Genomic DNA, 16,425 nt, shown 5'->3' with positions numbered 1-16,425 from the left:
TACCACAGTGGGATTTTTTAAAGAGCCAAAGTTAAATTGTTTTCAGATATGGCTTGATTTGCTAATAACGTCTTGCCGTTTCTAAATGCTTTCAGCTCACTGGCCGCGGCACTATAAAGCTCAGGTCTGTGGAATTCAGTGCCTGCTCCATGCAGTGACTGGCTTAAACTAATCTCAGGCCAACAGCCTGAGCTCCCCAGATGGTGGTGAGTGGAGGAATGGGAAGGAGAGGGGCAGATGGGAGGGAGGAGGGGGGGAGGAGACAGCAGGTGAAAAGGATGGACAAGAGCGGGCGAGAGGAGACAGGGTGAGGTGGTGAGTCAGAGGGTCCCGCAGACGAGTGGGCAGGCAGGGAAGTGGGTTGGCTGGTGCATGAGTGCGAAACGCAACTGAGCTCTGGACTGCAAGAGGCTTTGAGAAATGGAGAGGGAGCAGAGGAGACGAGTGGGACGAGTGGGAGACGGGGCTGGAGTGTATACTCGTGTTCCATGGACGGCCAAGAGCTACCCCTAAGCAGTCCCCCAAGCACCGCCGGGTGTGCCCCAAAAAACAAAAAAAGAAAAGTGGGAGCTGGTAGAAGAATCTGCTGCACACCCCCTCAGCGCTCCCTCGGGAACAGATGCTCTGAGTATTCCTAGCCCTGGACTATCTTTGGGTCCTTGATTGCTGGACAAGGAGCCGGCGTGGCGCAGAGCCCTCTGGTGGCCACAATGGGGTCCGACACTTGATAGTCCGTCTCCTTGTCTAATCTCTCCAGCGGGGCGGAAGAGAAACTTGTAGAGGACAGGGATTTTTGTCTGTTGACTCTTTATCATGCCTGCTGCCTCGTAGTAGAAGTGCAGGGGCCACTGAGGGCCAGAGGGATAGGACAGTGGGGAGGGCATTCACTTTATCTCTGGCACCAAATATGGTCCCCTGAGCACAACAAGGTATGGTCCAAAAAAATTTAAAAGGCTGGGGCTGGAGCAATAGCACAGCGGGTAGGGCGTTTGGCTTGCACGTGTCCAACCCGGGTTCGATTCCCAGCATCCCATATGGTCCCCTGAGCACCGCCAAGGGTGATTCCTGAGTGCAGAGCCAGGAGTTACCTCTGTGCATTGCTGGGTGTGACCCAAAAAGCAAAATAAATAAATTATTAAAAGGGCAAGTGTGGGGGCTGGAGGGGTGGGCGTGGGGTTGCAGAGCGATAGTACAGTGGGTAGGCACTTGCCTTGCATGCAGTGGTTGACCCAGGTTCAATTCCTGGCATCCCATCTGGTCCCCCAAGCACTGCCAGGAGTAATTCCTGAGTGCAGAGCCAGGAGTAACCCCAGAGCATCGCTGGGTGTGGTTAAAAAAAAATCTAGGTCCACCACCTTCTGCATATGGAACCACTAAAAGACTCAGTTTCCCCTGGGTAAAATGCTAGCACTCACCCGCACCCTCCACCCTCAAGCATTAAAGGAAAAGGGGCCCAGGCCGCTATTGTGTCTCCTCTTTACCTGCCCAAGAGGGCTGCAGACAGTGCTGATGACACAGCTCAAGCTCCCCACAGCACCAGCCTGAGGGGCACAGCGATGGGCAGGGCGTGGGTTTTGCACTGGGCCATTATGCAGGCCTGGTTTCAGGGTGACCTTGCAAGGAATAGCTGTCTGGGAGGGTAAAAGCCAGGAAAGGTGTAAGATTCATCGTCTGGCCTCTGGCCCCACCCAGCTCTGCCCTGCCCTGAAGAGGCAGCAGGCTGCCGCAGGGGGCTGCCTCGCCTCCAGCCTTGACAGGTGCTGTCTTCTGGGCCCACCGTCCAGGTCTCTGAGCGGCAGCAGCCACCACCTGGCCCCCGTGCAGCCGCTCGGGCCGCCTTGAGCACAGGCGTGCTGGGAAGTAGGACCCCCACCCCCACACCCCCCCCACCCCCCCCCCCCGCTCTGCTGATCTCACTCGACAGCCCCAATCGGATTGTTCTCGGAACGGGGCCCAAGTGCTCTGACCTACCACTTTGTGGTCTGGCCTCCTCCCAGCTCCCAACCCTCTGGCCTTCTCTGATTCAACCTTCAAAGCTTACACCAAACCAGCCAAGCCCTTCCTTGCCTCTGCGCTTTGGCGCACGCCAGCGCCTCTGCCTGGAAATTCGTTCCCCGGGAGGGAGGTGCATGCTGCCCTGGCCGCTCAGAGCCCTTCCTCTCCCTTCCCATGCTGGCAGGGTTGACGCATCTCTGAGTCTGAGCTGGGTCCTCTCCCTGGGCGGGGGGGGGGGGGGGGGGGGGTCCCTCTCCTGTCAGCTGCTTCAGGGTGCAGAATGCCTGACCCCAGGGCCCCGGCCCACTCTCCTGTTTTCTTGCATCGTCCCCCTTTGTGGTATCTGCTTGGGCCCAAGCCGTGCCTCCTGTCAGCTGCTCCCTGCAGCCTCTGTCCAGCTCTTTTATTTATTGAAGGAACCACAATTAACAGAGAGTTACTGATAGTTGAGTTTTAGAACATAGAATGTTCTAGCACCAGGGTTGCCTTCCCTCCACCATTGCTCCTGCCTGCCCCTCTGACGGGTACTGTTAGATCCCAGCCTTTTCCCTTCCGGTTCCCAGCTTGTCCATGGATTGCAATGTCCCTGTCCTGACACTCAGAAGTGTCCCTGTTTTATATGGGGGTGGGGGGTATCAGTTGTTCTCCCCTCTTGCATCTGAGGATGGGGCTCCACGCTCAGTTCCTTGGAGCTGGAAGGTCAGGTGGAGGTCTTGGGGACAACTCAGTGCTGTGTCCTGTGGGAATGGCACCTGCCCCCGGGTCAGATGATGTGAGTTTGTGGCCCCCGTACGTATGCTGAGTGTGGTCCGTGCTCTGGGCGGCCTGGCTGGCATCTGAGGTGAACTCAGGGGTCTGGCCCTGTTCCAGGCCCCCTGATGGTCCCTGGAGGCAAAGGGGGGCAGACGGCACCTTTGTGAGTGAGAGTGTGTCCCCCCCCAAGCGAGGAGAGGCAACTCCAGACCAGGAGTTCCCTCCTGGTTCCCCCCAGAGCCGCCCCCATGGGCTTCAAGCAGCCAGTCCCAGACTCAGGAGTGACCCCCAGCGGAGCAAGAGCTCATGTGCAAGTTTGGGAGCTGGACGGAGATCCTTCAAAGTTCCACGCTAAACATGAAAACTACCGCGGCTGGAGTGATAACACAGCAGGTAGGGCATTTTCCTTGCACGTGGCCAACCCAGGTTCAATTCCCAGCATCCCATATGGTCCCCCAAGCATCGCCAGGAGTAATTCCTGAGTGCATGATCCAGGAGTAACTCCTGTGCATCGCGGGGCATGATCCAAAAAAAAAAAAAAAATGGAAACTACCTCCCATGCCACCCCTGCACCTGGCCCTCAGTTCACCTCTGCTCTGGATCTGGGCCCCCATGCAAGGGTGCGCTGCATGCTACCTTTGGAGGGCGCATGAGGGAGACCCAGGAACTGAGGAATGGGGAGTCCCTTACCCCCACCCCAGCTGCAATAAGGAGCCAGGGCTTACTCCTGGCTCTGCACCTGACCTCGAGGTCTCCAGCAAGGGCAGGCCAGGGGACAGTGGTAAAGGTGAGGGTGGGTACCCGCCCAGGCTGGCATTCCAGAGGGCCCAGGGGTGTGAGAAGCTAAGAGCTAACAGTAAGGACACAGGGTGTTGGGTGGATTCTTCCGTGCCTGTGTATTAATTATGTGCTTACTGGATTTTGCTTTGAGGTCACAGCCAGCAGTGCCCAAGGGTTATTTCTGACTCTGCACTCAGAGTCAATAATACACAACGAGCTCAATAACGGTCTCAAAATGCCGGGATGTTCGTGGACTCCACCTCCAGGGAAGGGGCCAGACCTGCACCCTCACCTCATCACAATTTCTATGAGATGTTCAGAGAAAGAGCTCCCGGGTCTTGTTTCAGTGGGGATTTTTATTGTATTTTATCTGCAAGTGGCTTGCACATGGCAGCCCTGACCCGGCATGCTGACAGTGACGGTGAGATATTACTGACACAGCTGGACTCCAGAGATCAGTCCTGAACTAGATGAAATGGTCATTCTGTCATTTACTGAGCACTTACTCAGTGACACTCACCCCCCTACAAGTCCATGAGGTCGACCACTGACTAGCCCCACTTTATAGAAAAGGGAGCTGGGGTGAGCAGAGGTCACAAGGGAAGTAAGGGAAGACCTCCGAGAAGCAGCCACACCCTCAAGTGGCAGCGCTGGATTTCAGTGTAGGCTAGAGCTGAGCACGGTCTCTCTCCCGGCACGGTCCTTAAAGATGAGTGACCTCGAGGGTCTCCAGCAAATGGCCACTGTCAGCCTCTTGACCTTCAGGCCCGGCGGGCATGGGGCACGGGAGTGGTGCCCTCAGCGAACAGCTTGAGGGAGAAATCGAGCGCGGGCGCGGCCTGGGTGAGCATCCCCAGAGAGATGACGTCGATGTGGGGTCCACAGAACTGCGGCAGGTTGTCCAGTGTGATGCCCCCACTGGCCTCCACACCCACATTCGGGAACTGAGCCTTCAGTGCCGCCGCCGTTCGGTGCAGCTCCTGCGGGACACAAGTCAAGGGGAGGCCAGAGCCCCCTTCCCCAGCCCGTCCCCAGAGCACAGCCCCTCACCTCAGGCTGGAAGTTGTCAAGCATGAGGAGGTCAGCGCCCGCCTGGGCCGCCCGCTGCGCCTCCGCCAAGCTGCTACACTCCGCCTCCACCTTCAGTGCGAAGGCCGCGGCCTGCCGGGCCCCACGCACCGCCTGTGGGCAGGCCAGGGGACAGCGGTAAAGGTGAGGGTGGGTACCCGCCCAGGCTGGCATTTCAGAGGGCCCGGGGGTGTGAGAAGCTAAGAGCTGACAATAAGGCCACAGGGTGTTGGGTGGATTCTTCCGTGCCTGTGTATTTATTATGTGCTTATTGGATTTTGTTTCGAGGTCACAGCCAGCAGTGCTCAGGGGTTATTTCTGACTCTGCACTCAGGAACTAAGGAGTAGGAATTAAGGAGTAATTCTTGAGGAATGGTGGTGCTCAGGGAACCATATGGAATGGCAGGAATTGAACCCAGGTCCTTCTCTTGCAAAGCAAACGCCCTGCCCACTACACGACTGCTCCGGTTCCTGTGCCTGTTTATTTATTTATTTTGGTTTTCGGCCACTCCCACTGGTGCTCAGGGATCACTCCTGATGGTGCTCAGGAGATGCCAGGGATTGAATCTAGGTTGTCAGTGTGTAAGGCAAACACTCTACCAGTTGCACTATCACTCCACAGCCCCATACCTACACACACACGGTGGCCACTTTTGTAGGTCAAACAGCAGCCAAAGAGCAGCCAAACTGGCATTTAGGACTGAGTTTAGAACTATCTGACTGAGGCCGGAGCAATAGTACAGAGGGCAGGGCATTTGCCTTGCAGGTGGCCGATGTAGATTCGATCCCTGGCATTCCATACGGTCTCCCATGCACAGCCAGGAGAAATTCTGAGTGCAGAGCCAGGAGAAAACCCTGAGCATTGCCAGATTATGGCCAAAAGAAGAACTATTTGACCAAGAGTCTTCACACTCAAGAGTCAAATGGAGCGTTAGTCAAATGGCTGAGGGCCCCTAAGCACCACTGTGTGTGGTCCCCCCCCCAAAAAAAAAAAAAAAAACAGGAAAGTGTGTTCAAGAGCACTTTTACATACGATGCCAGGTCCAGGAGCCAGCGTGACCTGAGACTTACCTAGGATTGTGGGCACCATTAGCACCAAGTTCCAGGCTCTCCTCTCTCTCTCTCTCTCTCTCTCTCTCTCTCTCTCTCTCTCTCTCTGTGTGTGTGTGTGTTCAGTTTTTGAGTCACAAAGGCAGTGCTCAGGCCTTTCTCCTGGCTCTGCACTCAGGGATTTACTTCTGGTGGGGCTTGGGGTGACTAGGAATCAAACCTGGGTTGGTGCAAGGCAAGTGCGCTACCCATTATACTATCTCTCAGGCCCCTAGAGTGTTTCTTTTGAACATCAGCAAGATCACCCAGAAGAGTGGTCCCTTGTGTACAGATGGAACAACTACCCCTGGCCCAGGAGTGAAGAGCTTCCCCCCCCCACCCCAATTTACAGAACAACTGAGGGCCCAGGCAGTGGGGAGGGAGAAGGGACGGGAGTGATGGGATGATGGGATCCTCGGGTCAGGGCAGCTCTGGGCCTCACCTTCTCCATACTGCCCGCTGCCACCACGTGGTTATCCTTCACCATCACCAGCGCGCCCAGGTCGTAGCGGTGCGTGGAGGCGCCGCCCACAAGGAGCCCGTACTTCTCCACCAGCCGGAAGCCCGGCGTCGTCTTCCTGGTGCCCGCCACCTGCCCGGGCCAGCCGTTGCCCCTGGCGACCTGCACCGCCGCCGCCGCCGCGCTGGCCACCCCGCTACAGCGCGCCAGTGCGTTCAGGGCCACGCGCTCCCCTAGCAGCAGGCAGTGCGTGGGGCCCCGCACCTCGGCCACCTGGGCCACGGGCACGAGCGGGGCCCCCTCGGGGAGCAACCACGTCACCTGGCAGTTGACATGGGCAAAGACGGCGTCGAAGAACGGCCTCCCAGCCAGGACCCCAGGAGACTTGGCCCACAACGCGGCGCACGCTGGGGCCGCCCCGGTGACCAGGGCGGCGGGGTTGAGCCCCGGGCAGTCCTCGCGGAGCCAGCCTTCTGCCAGGGTGGCCAGAGCGGCAGGGGACAGCTGGAGCGCCAGGCCTAAAGCAGAGAGAGTATCACCTTAGCCTTGGCCACCTCCCCTATGCCCAACAGTGCCCTCAGCAGCAGCCAACCAGGGCACAGATCTGGGGCCCACGTCAAAGGTGCCACAGATAAAAACATTGGGCAGGGCTTAAATGGCTACTTCCGGGGGCCAGAGAGAGAGTGCGGTGGGTAGAGTGCTGGATTTGAAGGTACTGACCCGTGTTCAATTCCGGACACCCTATGCAGTTCCCCAGCATGCAGGAGTGAGCTCAGAGCCCTGAACACTTCAGGGTGTATCCCCCGTGCCCCACCCCCAAGATAGTTCTGCCAAACATGAAATGATAAGGATGTCCTAGGCAATATTTAGAAATTCTTAGACTTTAAGTTTATCTTGGGGCTGGAGCAATAGCAGAGCAGGTAGGGCATTTGCCTTACACGTGGCCGACCCAGGTTCAATTCCCAGAATCCCATATCAGAATCCCTGAGCACCGCCGGGAGTAATTCCTGAGTGCAGAGCCAGGAGTAATCCCTGTGCATCACCAGGTGTGACCCAAAAAGAAAAAACAAAAAAAAAAAAGAGTTTATCTTTGTGGGGGCTGGAGAGAGAGTACAGCTGGTAAGTTGCTTGCCTTAAATGCAACCAACCCGGGGTCAATCCGGGGCACCAGCCTGGAGCCCGCCAGGAGTCATCCCTGAGCTCAGAGCCTGAAGTAAGCCCTGAACACCATCAGCTGTTGCCTCCCTAGCATCCCTGCGTGGGGGCGGGGGGGGGGGGGGAGACCGTAGACCGTAGTTTATCTGACACTCAGATTTTGATTGCAGTGTGAATCCTGTATTTTTCCTGACCATCCTACAGCTGCAGCGACTTGCCCACGCCCACAGCCTTCCAAGCTGTCCGGGAGCCTCTCAGTTGCAGTCCTGCGGGCTTCCCGCCCGCTCTTCCTTTCAGCTCTGAGTGGGAACCAGGACCAGAAAGGAAAGGCAAATTGCAAGGTCACACAGTAGGACCAGCCACACCTGAGGCCTCGGCCACCTGTCCCTCTGCCTTGGCCCTGTAGCTGACCACCCTCCTTCCCCTCTGACCCTTCCTGCCCCGCCGCGCCCCCCCCACCCCATGTTTCAGCAGTCATTGATCCCTGTCCATAGGGGCTGTCCTCAGAGGAAAGCGCTTGACAGTAGTGGATTTGGGCCTCTGCCTGCCACACAGGGTTTCGAGACTGTGGGAGACCCACTTTTCTTCTCTTTCTTTTTTTTTTTTTTTGTTGTGTTTTGTTTTTTGGGTCACACCCAGCAACGCTCAGGGGTTAATCCTGGCTCTGCACTCAGGAATCACTGCTGGCAGTGTTTGGGACTATATGGGATGCCTGAGATTGAACCTGGGGGGGCCTTGAGCAAGGCTCCGGTCCAGAGACCCATTTTTCTATAACATAAGTCTGGGCTTGGTGAGTTCTGAGGATCTTCCTCTGCATCTGCAGGGAACTTCCGGCCTGCACCATCCTGTAGTCTGGCCCAAGCCCAGATGGTGCGGGATTGATATTATAAATATCCACGTGACCCTCATCAGAGAACAGCTCCCACCCCTGCTGGAGTGCTGCACCCAGGGGGCTCCCCCGAGCCCCTGGGACCCCAGCACTGTAGAGGCCGCAGTCAGGCACGGTGCAACACCGCCATCTATTGGCCATGAGACCTGCAGCACGTCTCTGGGCTCCGCGCCACGGATGGGCTTGGCTTCCCAGGGGAGGGATAGAGGGGAAGGGGGTTGGGTTTGCTTTATTCATTTCACGTTTGCTCCAAGCTGACATTAAGCTCAGGCATACTGGCTTACTGTATTCTCAGAAGTAGCTTCTTTTGTCCAGCCTTTCTTCCCCAATGCCAAATACCTCAATTTTCACACCCAGTCAGGGGCCTCAGTAACCGCACCTGGTCACTTCCTTCCTCAACCAGCCAGAGAAGCTTCTAGAACCAGCAGTGTCCTGGCCTTTTTGTAATCAGGACCCATGTTACAGTTCACTGTTAGCTGAACAAAAGGCCTGCAAATAAGCATCAAAGCAGAGCCGCTGGCGTGTCTGGACTAGGGGCAGTAATGTTTCCTTCTTAAAGAGAATTGGAGGGGCTGGAGCAATAGCACAGCGGGTAGGGCGTTTGCCTTGCACGCAGCCGACCTAAGTTTGATTCCCAGCATCCCATATGGTCCCCCGAGCACCGCCAGGAGTAATTCCTGAGTGCATGAACCAGGAGTAAGTCCTGTGCATCACCAGGTGTGATCCAAAAAGCAAAAAAAGAGAGAGAGAGAGAGAGAGAGAGAGAGAGAATTGGAGTAGGACTGCAGTGATAGTACAGCAGGTAGAGTTGCCTTGCAGGCAGCCAATCAAAATTTAATCCCATACCCCACTCTGGTCCCCCAAGCCCCGCCTTAGCACAGGGCCAGGAGTAAGCCCTGAGCACCACTGGGTGTGGCCACAAAAAGGGGGGAGGCAGTATTGGATCTCTTTGGCTGCTGAGCATCATATAAACAAGCTGTGATGCCTACGCAGAAATGCGTAGAACCTACGCAGCAATGAGAAGGAACCAGCTGCTGCCAGGCCCTGAGCATAGCAGGGAGGCGCCTGCCTTACACAAGACGGGCGGGGATTCCCAGAATCCCAGATGGTCCCCAGAGCACTACCAGGAGTAATTCCTGAGTACAGAGCGAGGAGTAACCCCCGAGCACTGAGCACTGCCAGGTGTGGTCCAAACCACTGCCCCCAAGCCCCTCCTCCCCAAAGAAGAGAAGAAGGAATCAACTGCTGGTTCCCACAGTGGAGAGACATCTTGAAAGTATTGTTCTAAAAAAAGAAGCCTGAACTAGGGCCTAGAGTCAAAGCATGGGGTACATGCCTTGCTTGCAGGAGGCCTAAATTCAATCCCCAACACTAAATTCAGTCCCCCAAGGATCATACGGAGTTATCGCAACAAAGGGAGTGATCCCTGAGCACTGAACTGGGAGCAGCCCCTGAGTACCACTGGATATGATATAAAAAGGAAAGAAAAAGAAAAAGCATCTGGAATCAAAAGGGTACATGCTGAGTCCGTGCTGTAGCGATAGCACAGCAGGTAGGGCGTATACCTTGCACACTGCCAACCCGGGTTCGATTCCTCTGCCCCTCTTGGAGAGTCCGGCAAGCTACCAAGAGTATCTTGCCCACACGGCAAACTCCCCGTGACGTATTTGATATGCTAAAAACAGTAACAAGAAGACTCACAACGGAGACAATATTGGTGCCCACTCGAGCAAATCGATGTACAACAGGAGGACAGTGCTACAGTGCTACATGCTGAGTCTATCCGCATAACGAGCTGGGAAAGGAGAAAGGGCAGATGCAGGGAAGAGATGACTGGGTGGCTGGGGTAGAAGCCAGGGATCGGCCACAAAAGGGCACTGCCAAGTTGCTTTGGGATAGGATTGAGCTAGTCCATATCTTGCCTATGACGGTAGCTATGTGGCAGATTTGCCAAGACAAAAAAAGGGAGGAGTCAGTTTTACTGTCTATGATTAACCTTACTAAGCTTGAGTTGTTTATTATCACTATTATTATTATTGTTTTGGGGGGCCACACCTAACAGTGCTCAGGGGCTATTCCTGGTCATTCCCAGAGGTGCTCAGGGGACATGTGGCCTCCTGCATGTACAGTAGCCTGGAGAGCCATCTCCCTGGCCAAAATCTGACTTTATACCAAACAATCAGTGAGTAGCGGCCAGAGAGATAGAAGAGCAGGTGGAGCACTTTCCTTGCATGCGGCTGACCCAGGTTTATTCCCTGGCACCACAGAAGATCCCTCAAGCCCTGCCAGGAGTAAACCCTGAAAAATGCCAGTTGTGGCCCCCAAACCGAAAAAATCATAATCAGTGAGTAGACAGACGGAAACCCCCAGCTCCACAATTAGCTCCGGCTCTCTTCTTTCCAGCGTATTCCTCCCGTGCCAGCTTCTCACTGCAGCGGGAGAGGAGGCGGATCTGTGGCTCACTGGGCACCATGCTGGAATTCCCTCTGCATAATCTCCACCCACCCCCAGTCCTTCTTCGCCTCATTCCTCTTCCAGGTCTGCTCAGTAGGGGGCGCGCACAGACCCTAACTCAGGCCTTTCTCCCATCACACTGGAGGGAAAGCTCTGTCTGTCTTAGGGTCCTCGGCAGCATACAAAACCTTATAGAAGGATCTGCTTCATAGGTCAAAAAAAGGCCAATTCTTGGCATATTCATGTTGTTTTGCTTGGTATTAAGTACTCAGGGATACTTACCCAATCAGAAAGCCCTATTGGATAATGTGGATGTGGGTGAGGATGTGGACCAGGGCCCAGGTTCTAGGCCCTAATGCCTGGGTACCAACCTGCCACTTTCTGCTAAGTGATCTGGGACAATCAAGTCAACCTCCTGGGGTCTTTGGGCCCTCATGAATACCAGGCAGAGTAATAACTATCACCCCATAGTGGAAATTAAGTGAGCTCCTATTTCAAAGCCGGCAGGCACATGTAAGCTTGTCTGCCGAAAGAAGGCAGTTGGAAGGGGGTTGTGGGAGCAGACAGGAAGGTGTGACTCGGTGGCCCAAGGAAGGATGAATAATGTTTGCCACTAGAGGTGGGGGCAAGGGGGGGCAAGGCATTTCAGACAGAAAGAGAAGATGTTTAAGGCTCGAAACACAACAGGAGGGGAGGGAGGAAGAAGGAGGATTTGGGGAACACTGGCATCAGGAGAGAGCACAGTTGACACAGGTGACATAGCCTGAGTGGGGATAACTCCTAGGAGCTGCCACAGAATTTTTTTTTAATTCTTAAGTTTTGGGGTTTGGGGCCACACCCAGCAGTGCTCAGGACCTATTCCTGGTTCTGCGCTCAGATTACTCCTGGCGGTGCTCAGGGAACCATATGGGATGCTGGGGATGGAACCTGGGTTGGCTGTGTGCAAGGCAAATGCCCTACCTGCTGTACTACCGCTCCAGCCCCGTGACAGAATTTTTAAAAAGGAAATAGATTCCATAATATGGCTCCTTCTAGAAGGTTCATTTCAGCTACTATTAGAGATGGAATTAGAGGCAAAAGCCAGGTTCACCGCTGTCAACATGGGCAGTAACTAGGGCTGTAGGCGGGTGATGTGTTTGCTGCCAGCAGAGTTGGGCAGAGTCAGTGGCACACAAGACGGAGTCTCGCGTTCTCTCCCAGGTTGCTGAGGACGAATGTGAGGAGCTAGTGGATTAGAAAGAAGAGTCAGTGAGGGGCGCCGGGATGGGGCAGCAGAAGTCACTGGCCATGGGGTGCCAGCATGGGCAATGCCCTTCTCTTACACACGGTCATCTGGAACTCACCATGGCAATTATTTCCATCTTACAAGTGCAGAAACCCAAGAAGGTTCCTTTTTATTTATTTATTTTGCTTTTTGGCTCATATCCGGCGATGCACAGGCGTTACTCCTGGCTCTGCACTCAGAAATTACTCCTGGCGGTGCTCGGGGGACCATATGGGATGCTGGGAATTGAACCCAGTTCCGCCAGCATGCAAGGCGAACACCATACCCACTTTGTTATCACTCCAGCCCCCCCTTTTTAAAAATTTTTATTTATTTATTTTCCAAGAAGTTTCCTTACAGGCAGTACAGTGGGTAAGACACTTGCCTTGCACACGGCTAACCTAGGTTCGACCCATATGGTCCCCCTCACCGTGATTCCCTGAGAGCAGAGAGAGCTAGGAGTAGGGCCTGAGCAACGCTGGGTGGGTATGGCCCAAAAACCAAAAAGAGAGGAAAGGTTCTGAAATCTTGCCTTAGTGACTCAGCATATAAGTAGCGGAACCAAAAGATTTGGTTTGGTTTTAAAGATGATAAGGTGGAGATGCACAGCAGGAGGGTAGGGTGGCACCCACCGCCCATGCCCAGGTGAGTGTTCTGCAGTTCAAACACGCTTCGGGTGGGGGGTGGAGCTCTGGTGTGCCCGCAGTCTGCAGTGGTGAGATCAGCTGGCAGATAAGCCAAGGAGGCCCTGGGAAGCCCCGCAGTAAAGGACAAGCAGCGACTGTCAAACAATAGAAAGTACCGTGACAGGTAGCGGAAGTGTGGAAGCCATCAGGTTTCCGGCGGGTCCTCTGCAGTGAGTCTGGGCGGCCGGGCAGGGCCGCAGGCCACAGCCACGTGACCAGGAGATCTGGGAGGTGAGGACCCAGGCGGCAGGACACGGTGACAGCTACACAACTTGACTAAAAATCATCAGCTCGTCACTTCAACAAAGAACCAGCACACAAGAGCTAACACTCTGCCCAAAGGCAAGAACCTTGTTGCAGCATCAGTAGATCCTGGTGCTGAACCTCAAAAGTCAAACATGGAGGAGACAGACAGCTTGGCTTGATGCGGGGTGATGTCGCAGACCGTCCCGACCTCCTGCCGGCTGATACAAACACACAACACATACGCACACGCTCAAGCTTTGGCAATAAAGCTGGCAGGTCAGAGCAGACTTCTAGGTATAAGCACCAATTAGCAGGGAAATCAGAGGTCAGCAAAGTTGTATAGGAGGCACAGACAGCAAGCGTCAGAGCACAGGAAACACAGATAACCTGCTCTCATCACAAATAGCACGGAAGAAATGAGATTAAAGCATGGTGATACACAAACTAACCAACTCCAAGATATGGCTCTTATTTGCACCTTAATTCAAACAGTGAAACCAAATTAGAACACTGAGAATTGGAAATCTGGGCACTACCTGCAGAAATTATTACTTTTGGTGGGGAGGGGACAGGGGGTCTTGGAGAATGACCCTTTTCCTTGACCAGGGGCTCAAGGAGAGGAATGACTCTTTCCATGCTTCTCAGCCAGCCAGGCCTGTGGCTCCCTGCAAGGACCTGAGGTGAGGTGTGACTGAGGCTTGGGGTGCGGGGAATTCCTCCCCTGGCAGTGCTCAGGGGCCTATGTGGTACCCAAGGATGGAATGGGGTCGCTGCGTGCATAAGTCCTCTCCCCTGGACCATCTCTCTGGCCCCTTAGGTGATAACTTTAAGGAAATATTTTGTAAGTTTAGTTGTGATTGTTGGATGACAATTAGAGTAGAAAGAAAAGTTCTTGGGGCCTGATGAGGACACGGTGCCAAAAATATACTTGGTTGTGAGTGTGAGGCCACAGTTCACAGGATCCAGGGCCGCCACGGGAGCCAGAATAGGGTCCCCGGGACCCCTAGTGCCATCAAGGACCAGCCTCTGGAGCACCGCAGCCAGTGTGCGACCCAGCGTGTGCGTGTGTAGCCACAACCACCGAGGGGAGGCCAGGAATGGCCTTGGGCACTGAGGTGGGCGAGAATGCAGGACTGTCACTTTTCTGCTTTTGTATATACGTTGTCTAGCAAGATAATTCTCTATAACTGGGCCTGGAGCGATAGGACAGCAGGTAGGGCACTTGCCTCACCAGCAGCAAACCCAGGTTCGATCTCCGGCAGCTCACAGAGTCCCCCAGACCCTGCTGGAGTGACCCCTGAGTACCACCAGGTATGGCCCCCAAACTAAAGAAAAATCTCTGTAGCAACAGAAGGAAAAGAGGGACAGGGGAGAGAGGGCCCTCGCTGAGAGAATCAAGGAAAGAGTTTTTGGGGTGTGCTGGGCAGTGTTCTCAGCTTTGCACCGTGTAATCCTGGAGGCAGCTCCGCAAGCACCGTTGCTTCAGCCCCTTCCCTAGAGAGTGATATAACTGTTCTGGAATGTGGCGACATAACAGTAATTTGGAACAGAGCCAGGAGCAGCCAGACTGCAGAGAGAGGCTAGGAGCTGCCATACTCTGGGGCTGGGACTTTCTATTCGATATCCACAAGTGCAGTCCCCAAGGCACTGTCAGGAGTAATTCTTGAATGCAGAACCCGGAGTCACCCCTGACTGAGCATCACTGGATGTAACCCAAAAACAAAACAAAACCAAAAAAATAAATAAATAAAAGAAGAGGAAGTCACATCAGAAGACACGTGGGACTGAGGCTGCTGCTGTGTGCAGGGCAGAGGAAGGCCCTCCAAGGGGTAAGAAAAGGGGTATCGCCCCCAGCCCCCAGAAGACAATGCTCCCTCCAGACAATGCCACCCTGTTTTTTTCTGGGGCTCAGTAACCTGGCAGGGAACACACACAGGAGAAAGAACAAGAGGTCTTGGTGGACAGGTTAGCCTAAGGGAACCTGAGGGCCCTGGGGGACAAGAGAAACTCCCTTTACCCTCCCCAGAACCCAGCGGGAGGAAGTGGAGGGGCGGGGGGGGGGGGGGGGGCGGAAGAATGGGAGGGGGGCGGAGACAGGTACCCAGAGGCCTAGGGGTCACACAGCCCACAGGCGGGCAGGGGCAGGAAACCAGCTGGAACTCAGCTCAGATTGAGATTCTTTCCAAGATCCCTTTGAAACGGTTCTGTGGCCAGTCAGAGAGGCCGAGAGTGGGAGCCCCAGGTCAGGGAGGTCTGCGAGGCCCAGGAAGAGAAAAGATTGGTGAGAAAAGTAGGTCGCTATGCAGTGGGTCGCCTGCCCAAGGTCACGTAGCCTGTACCCCAAAGAGCCGGGACTCTAACCAGAGTCTTGAGCCCTAAATGAGGCCCCTATCGCTCTGTATAGGCCTACTTAGAGGCACCCTCCACCGCCTGCCAATCACAGGCTCCGGCCCATCCCCACCTTCTGCCAATCACAGAACTCCAGCCCACCCCACCGCCTGCCAATCACAGGACTCCAGCCCACCCCCACCTCTACCGGATGCCCAGCCCCGCCGCAGTTGCCTGGACTTTGCAGCCGGCAGGGACCCGCGCTGCTGGCGGGGGGGGGCAAAGTTCAGAGCAAGAGCAATTCCTGCCCGCCTCCCCGGGCCCTGCGTCCCCTGAGCCCCCTAATGGCAATGCCTCCTTCAGGTCACCCCATTTTTCCTGGGGCTCAGGAGCTTTCTTTCCAAGAATTTGCTGGGGAGTCCTTTAGAGAGAAGCTGCGATCAGAGGTGTTGGGGCGGGGGTGGAAGTTCCGAGCGGTGGAGAGAGACGGGGGTGATAAGAGGTGGTAAGAGACTTGGCTGGCAGGGGGAGAGAGACTGAGACAATGCAGAGGGGACAGAAGAGAGGAGATGGGCGGAGGGGCACAGGAGACAGAGGTCGGGGTCTCCTTTACCTTCAGGGTCCATGTCAGCTCGGAGCAGGCGGCCGCGGCCAAGACTGACAGTTACCTAGCGCGGGCTGGGGGTGGGACGAGGGGAGGGGAGAGGAGGCCGGCCGGCCCCTCAGCCGGGCCCAGCTCCCTGGGTGCCCTCCGGCCTCCCCTGGACCCGGGGGGGCCCACACCCCTATCTGTTCCCACCTCAGAGGCGGAGCCGGCTGGGGCTGGTCGCTCAGGGCCCCTGAGTGAGGTCTGGCGCGCCCCAGGCCCTCAGCCCTGCGCCAGAGCGAGCGGCCGCGCCTTAGATTCTGCCACTTCTGCCCTTTCGGATCTCAAATACCTGCTGATCTTCCTCTGACCACGGACACTAGGGACCCAGAGACCGCAGCGCTGCCACAGTGCCACCCCAGGGCGCACGCGGCTCCTCTCCCCGCTGCCCGCTTTTCTGGACAGCACAGGATGGCCAGGACAGAGACTTGGCAGGGTCCTGGGGGGACAAGAAAACCAAGGATCTGTCACAGCCACTCCCCATACCCCGCCAGCCCGCTCAGATCTCCCTCTTCTAGGGACGGGAGCGGCAGTACAGCGGGCTGGGCGTTGGCCTTGCATGCGGCAGGCCCCAGTTCGATCCTAGGCATCCCATATGGTCCCCTGAGCACC

The 16,425-nt window shown here is 55.6% G+C and overlaps 1 protein-coding gene across 2 annotated transcripts; it reads right to left on the bottom strand.

Annotated features, from left to right (window-relative positions):
* Nucleotides 1–4,153: 4,153 nt before the first annotated feature.
* QPRT (quinolinate phosphoribosyltransferase) lies at nt 4,154–15,893 on the bottom strand. Of its 2 annotated transcripts, XM_056137693.1 has the most exons (4): nt 15,781–15,893; nt 6,128–6,663; nt 4,579–4,710; nt 4,155–4,508 (listed from the first exon to the last, which is right to left on the bottom strand). In XM_056137693.1, the coding sequence occupies exons 1-4, from the start codon at nt 15,791–15,793 to the stop codon at nt 4,290–4,292; spliced, it is 900 nt and encodes a 299-aa protein (XP_055993668.1). In that variant the 5' UTR covers nt 15,794–15,893; the 3' UTR covers nt 4,155–4,289. The 2 variants fall into 2 exon arrangements, with proteins under 2 accessions (XP_055993669.1, XP_055993668.1); XM_056137694.1 differs by lacking the exon at nt 4,579–4,710 and having other exon boundaries at nt 4,154–4,508.
* Nucleotides 15,894–16,425: the final 532 nt, after the last annotated feature.

This window comes from Sorex fumeus, unplaced genomic scaffold (genome assembly GCF_029834395.1).
Source record: "Sorex fumeus unplaced genomic scaffold, SorFum_2.1 ptg000126l, whole genome shotgun sequence".
NCBI classification, from domain to species: domain Eukaryota; kingdom Metazoa; phylum Chordata; class Mammalia; order Eulipotyphla; family Soricidae; genus Sorex; species Sorex fumeus.
Note: the sequence above shows the minus strand (reverse complement) of the source record. Positions and strands in the feature narration are given on the sequence as shown.

Excerpts from the sequence above, each read along its gene's own strand:
- QPRT (XM_056137693.1), bottom strand. Across the intron at positions 4,711-6,127 it reads CAGCGGGCAGTATGGAGAAG|GCGGTGCGTGGGGCCCGGCA; the intron begins GTGAGGCCCAGA and ends GCCTGCCCACAG. Across the intron at positions 4,509-4,578 it reads TTGACAACTTCCAGCCTGAG|GAGCTGCACCGAACGGCGGC; the intron begins GTGAGGGGCTGT and ends TGTGTCCCGCAG.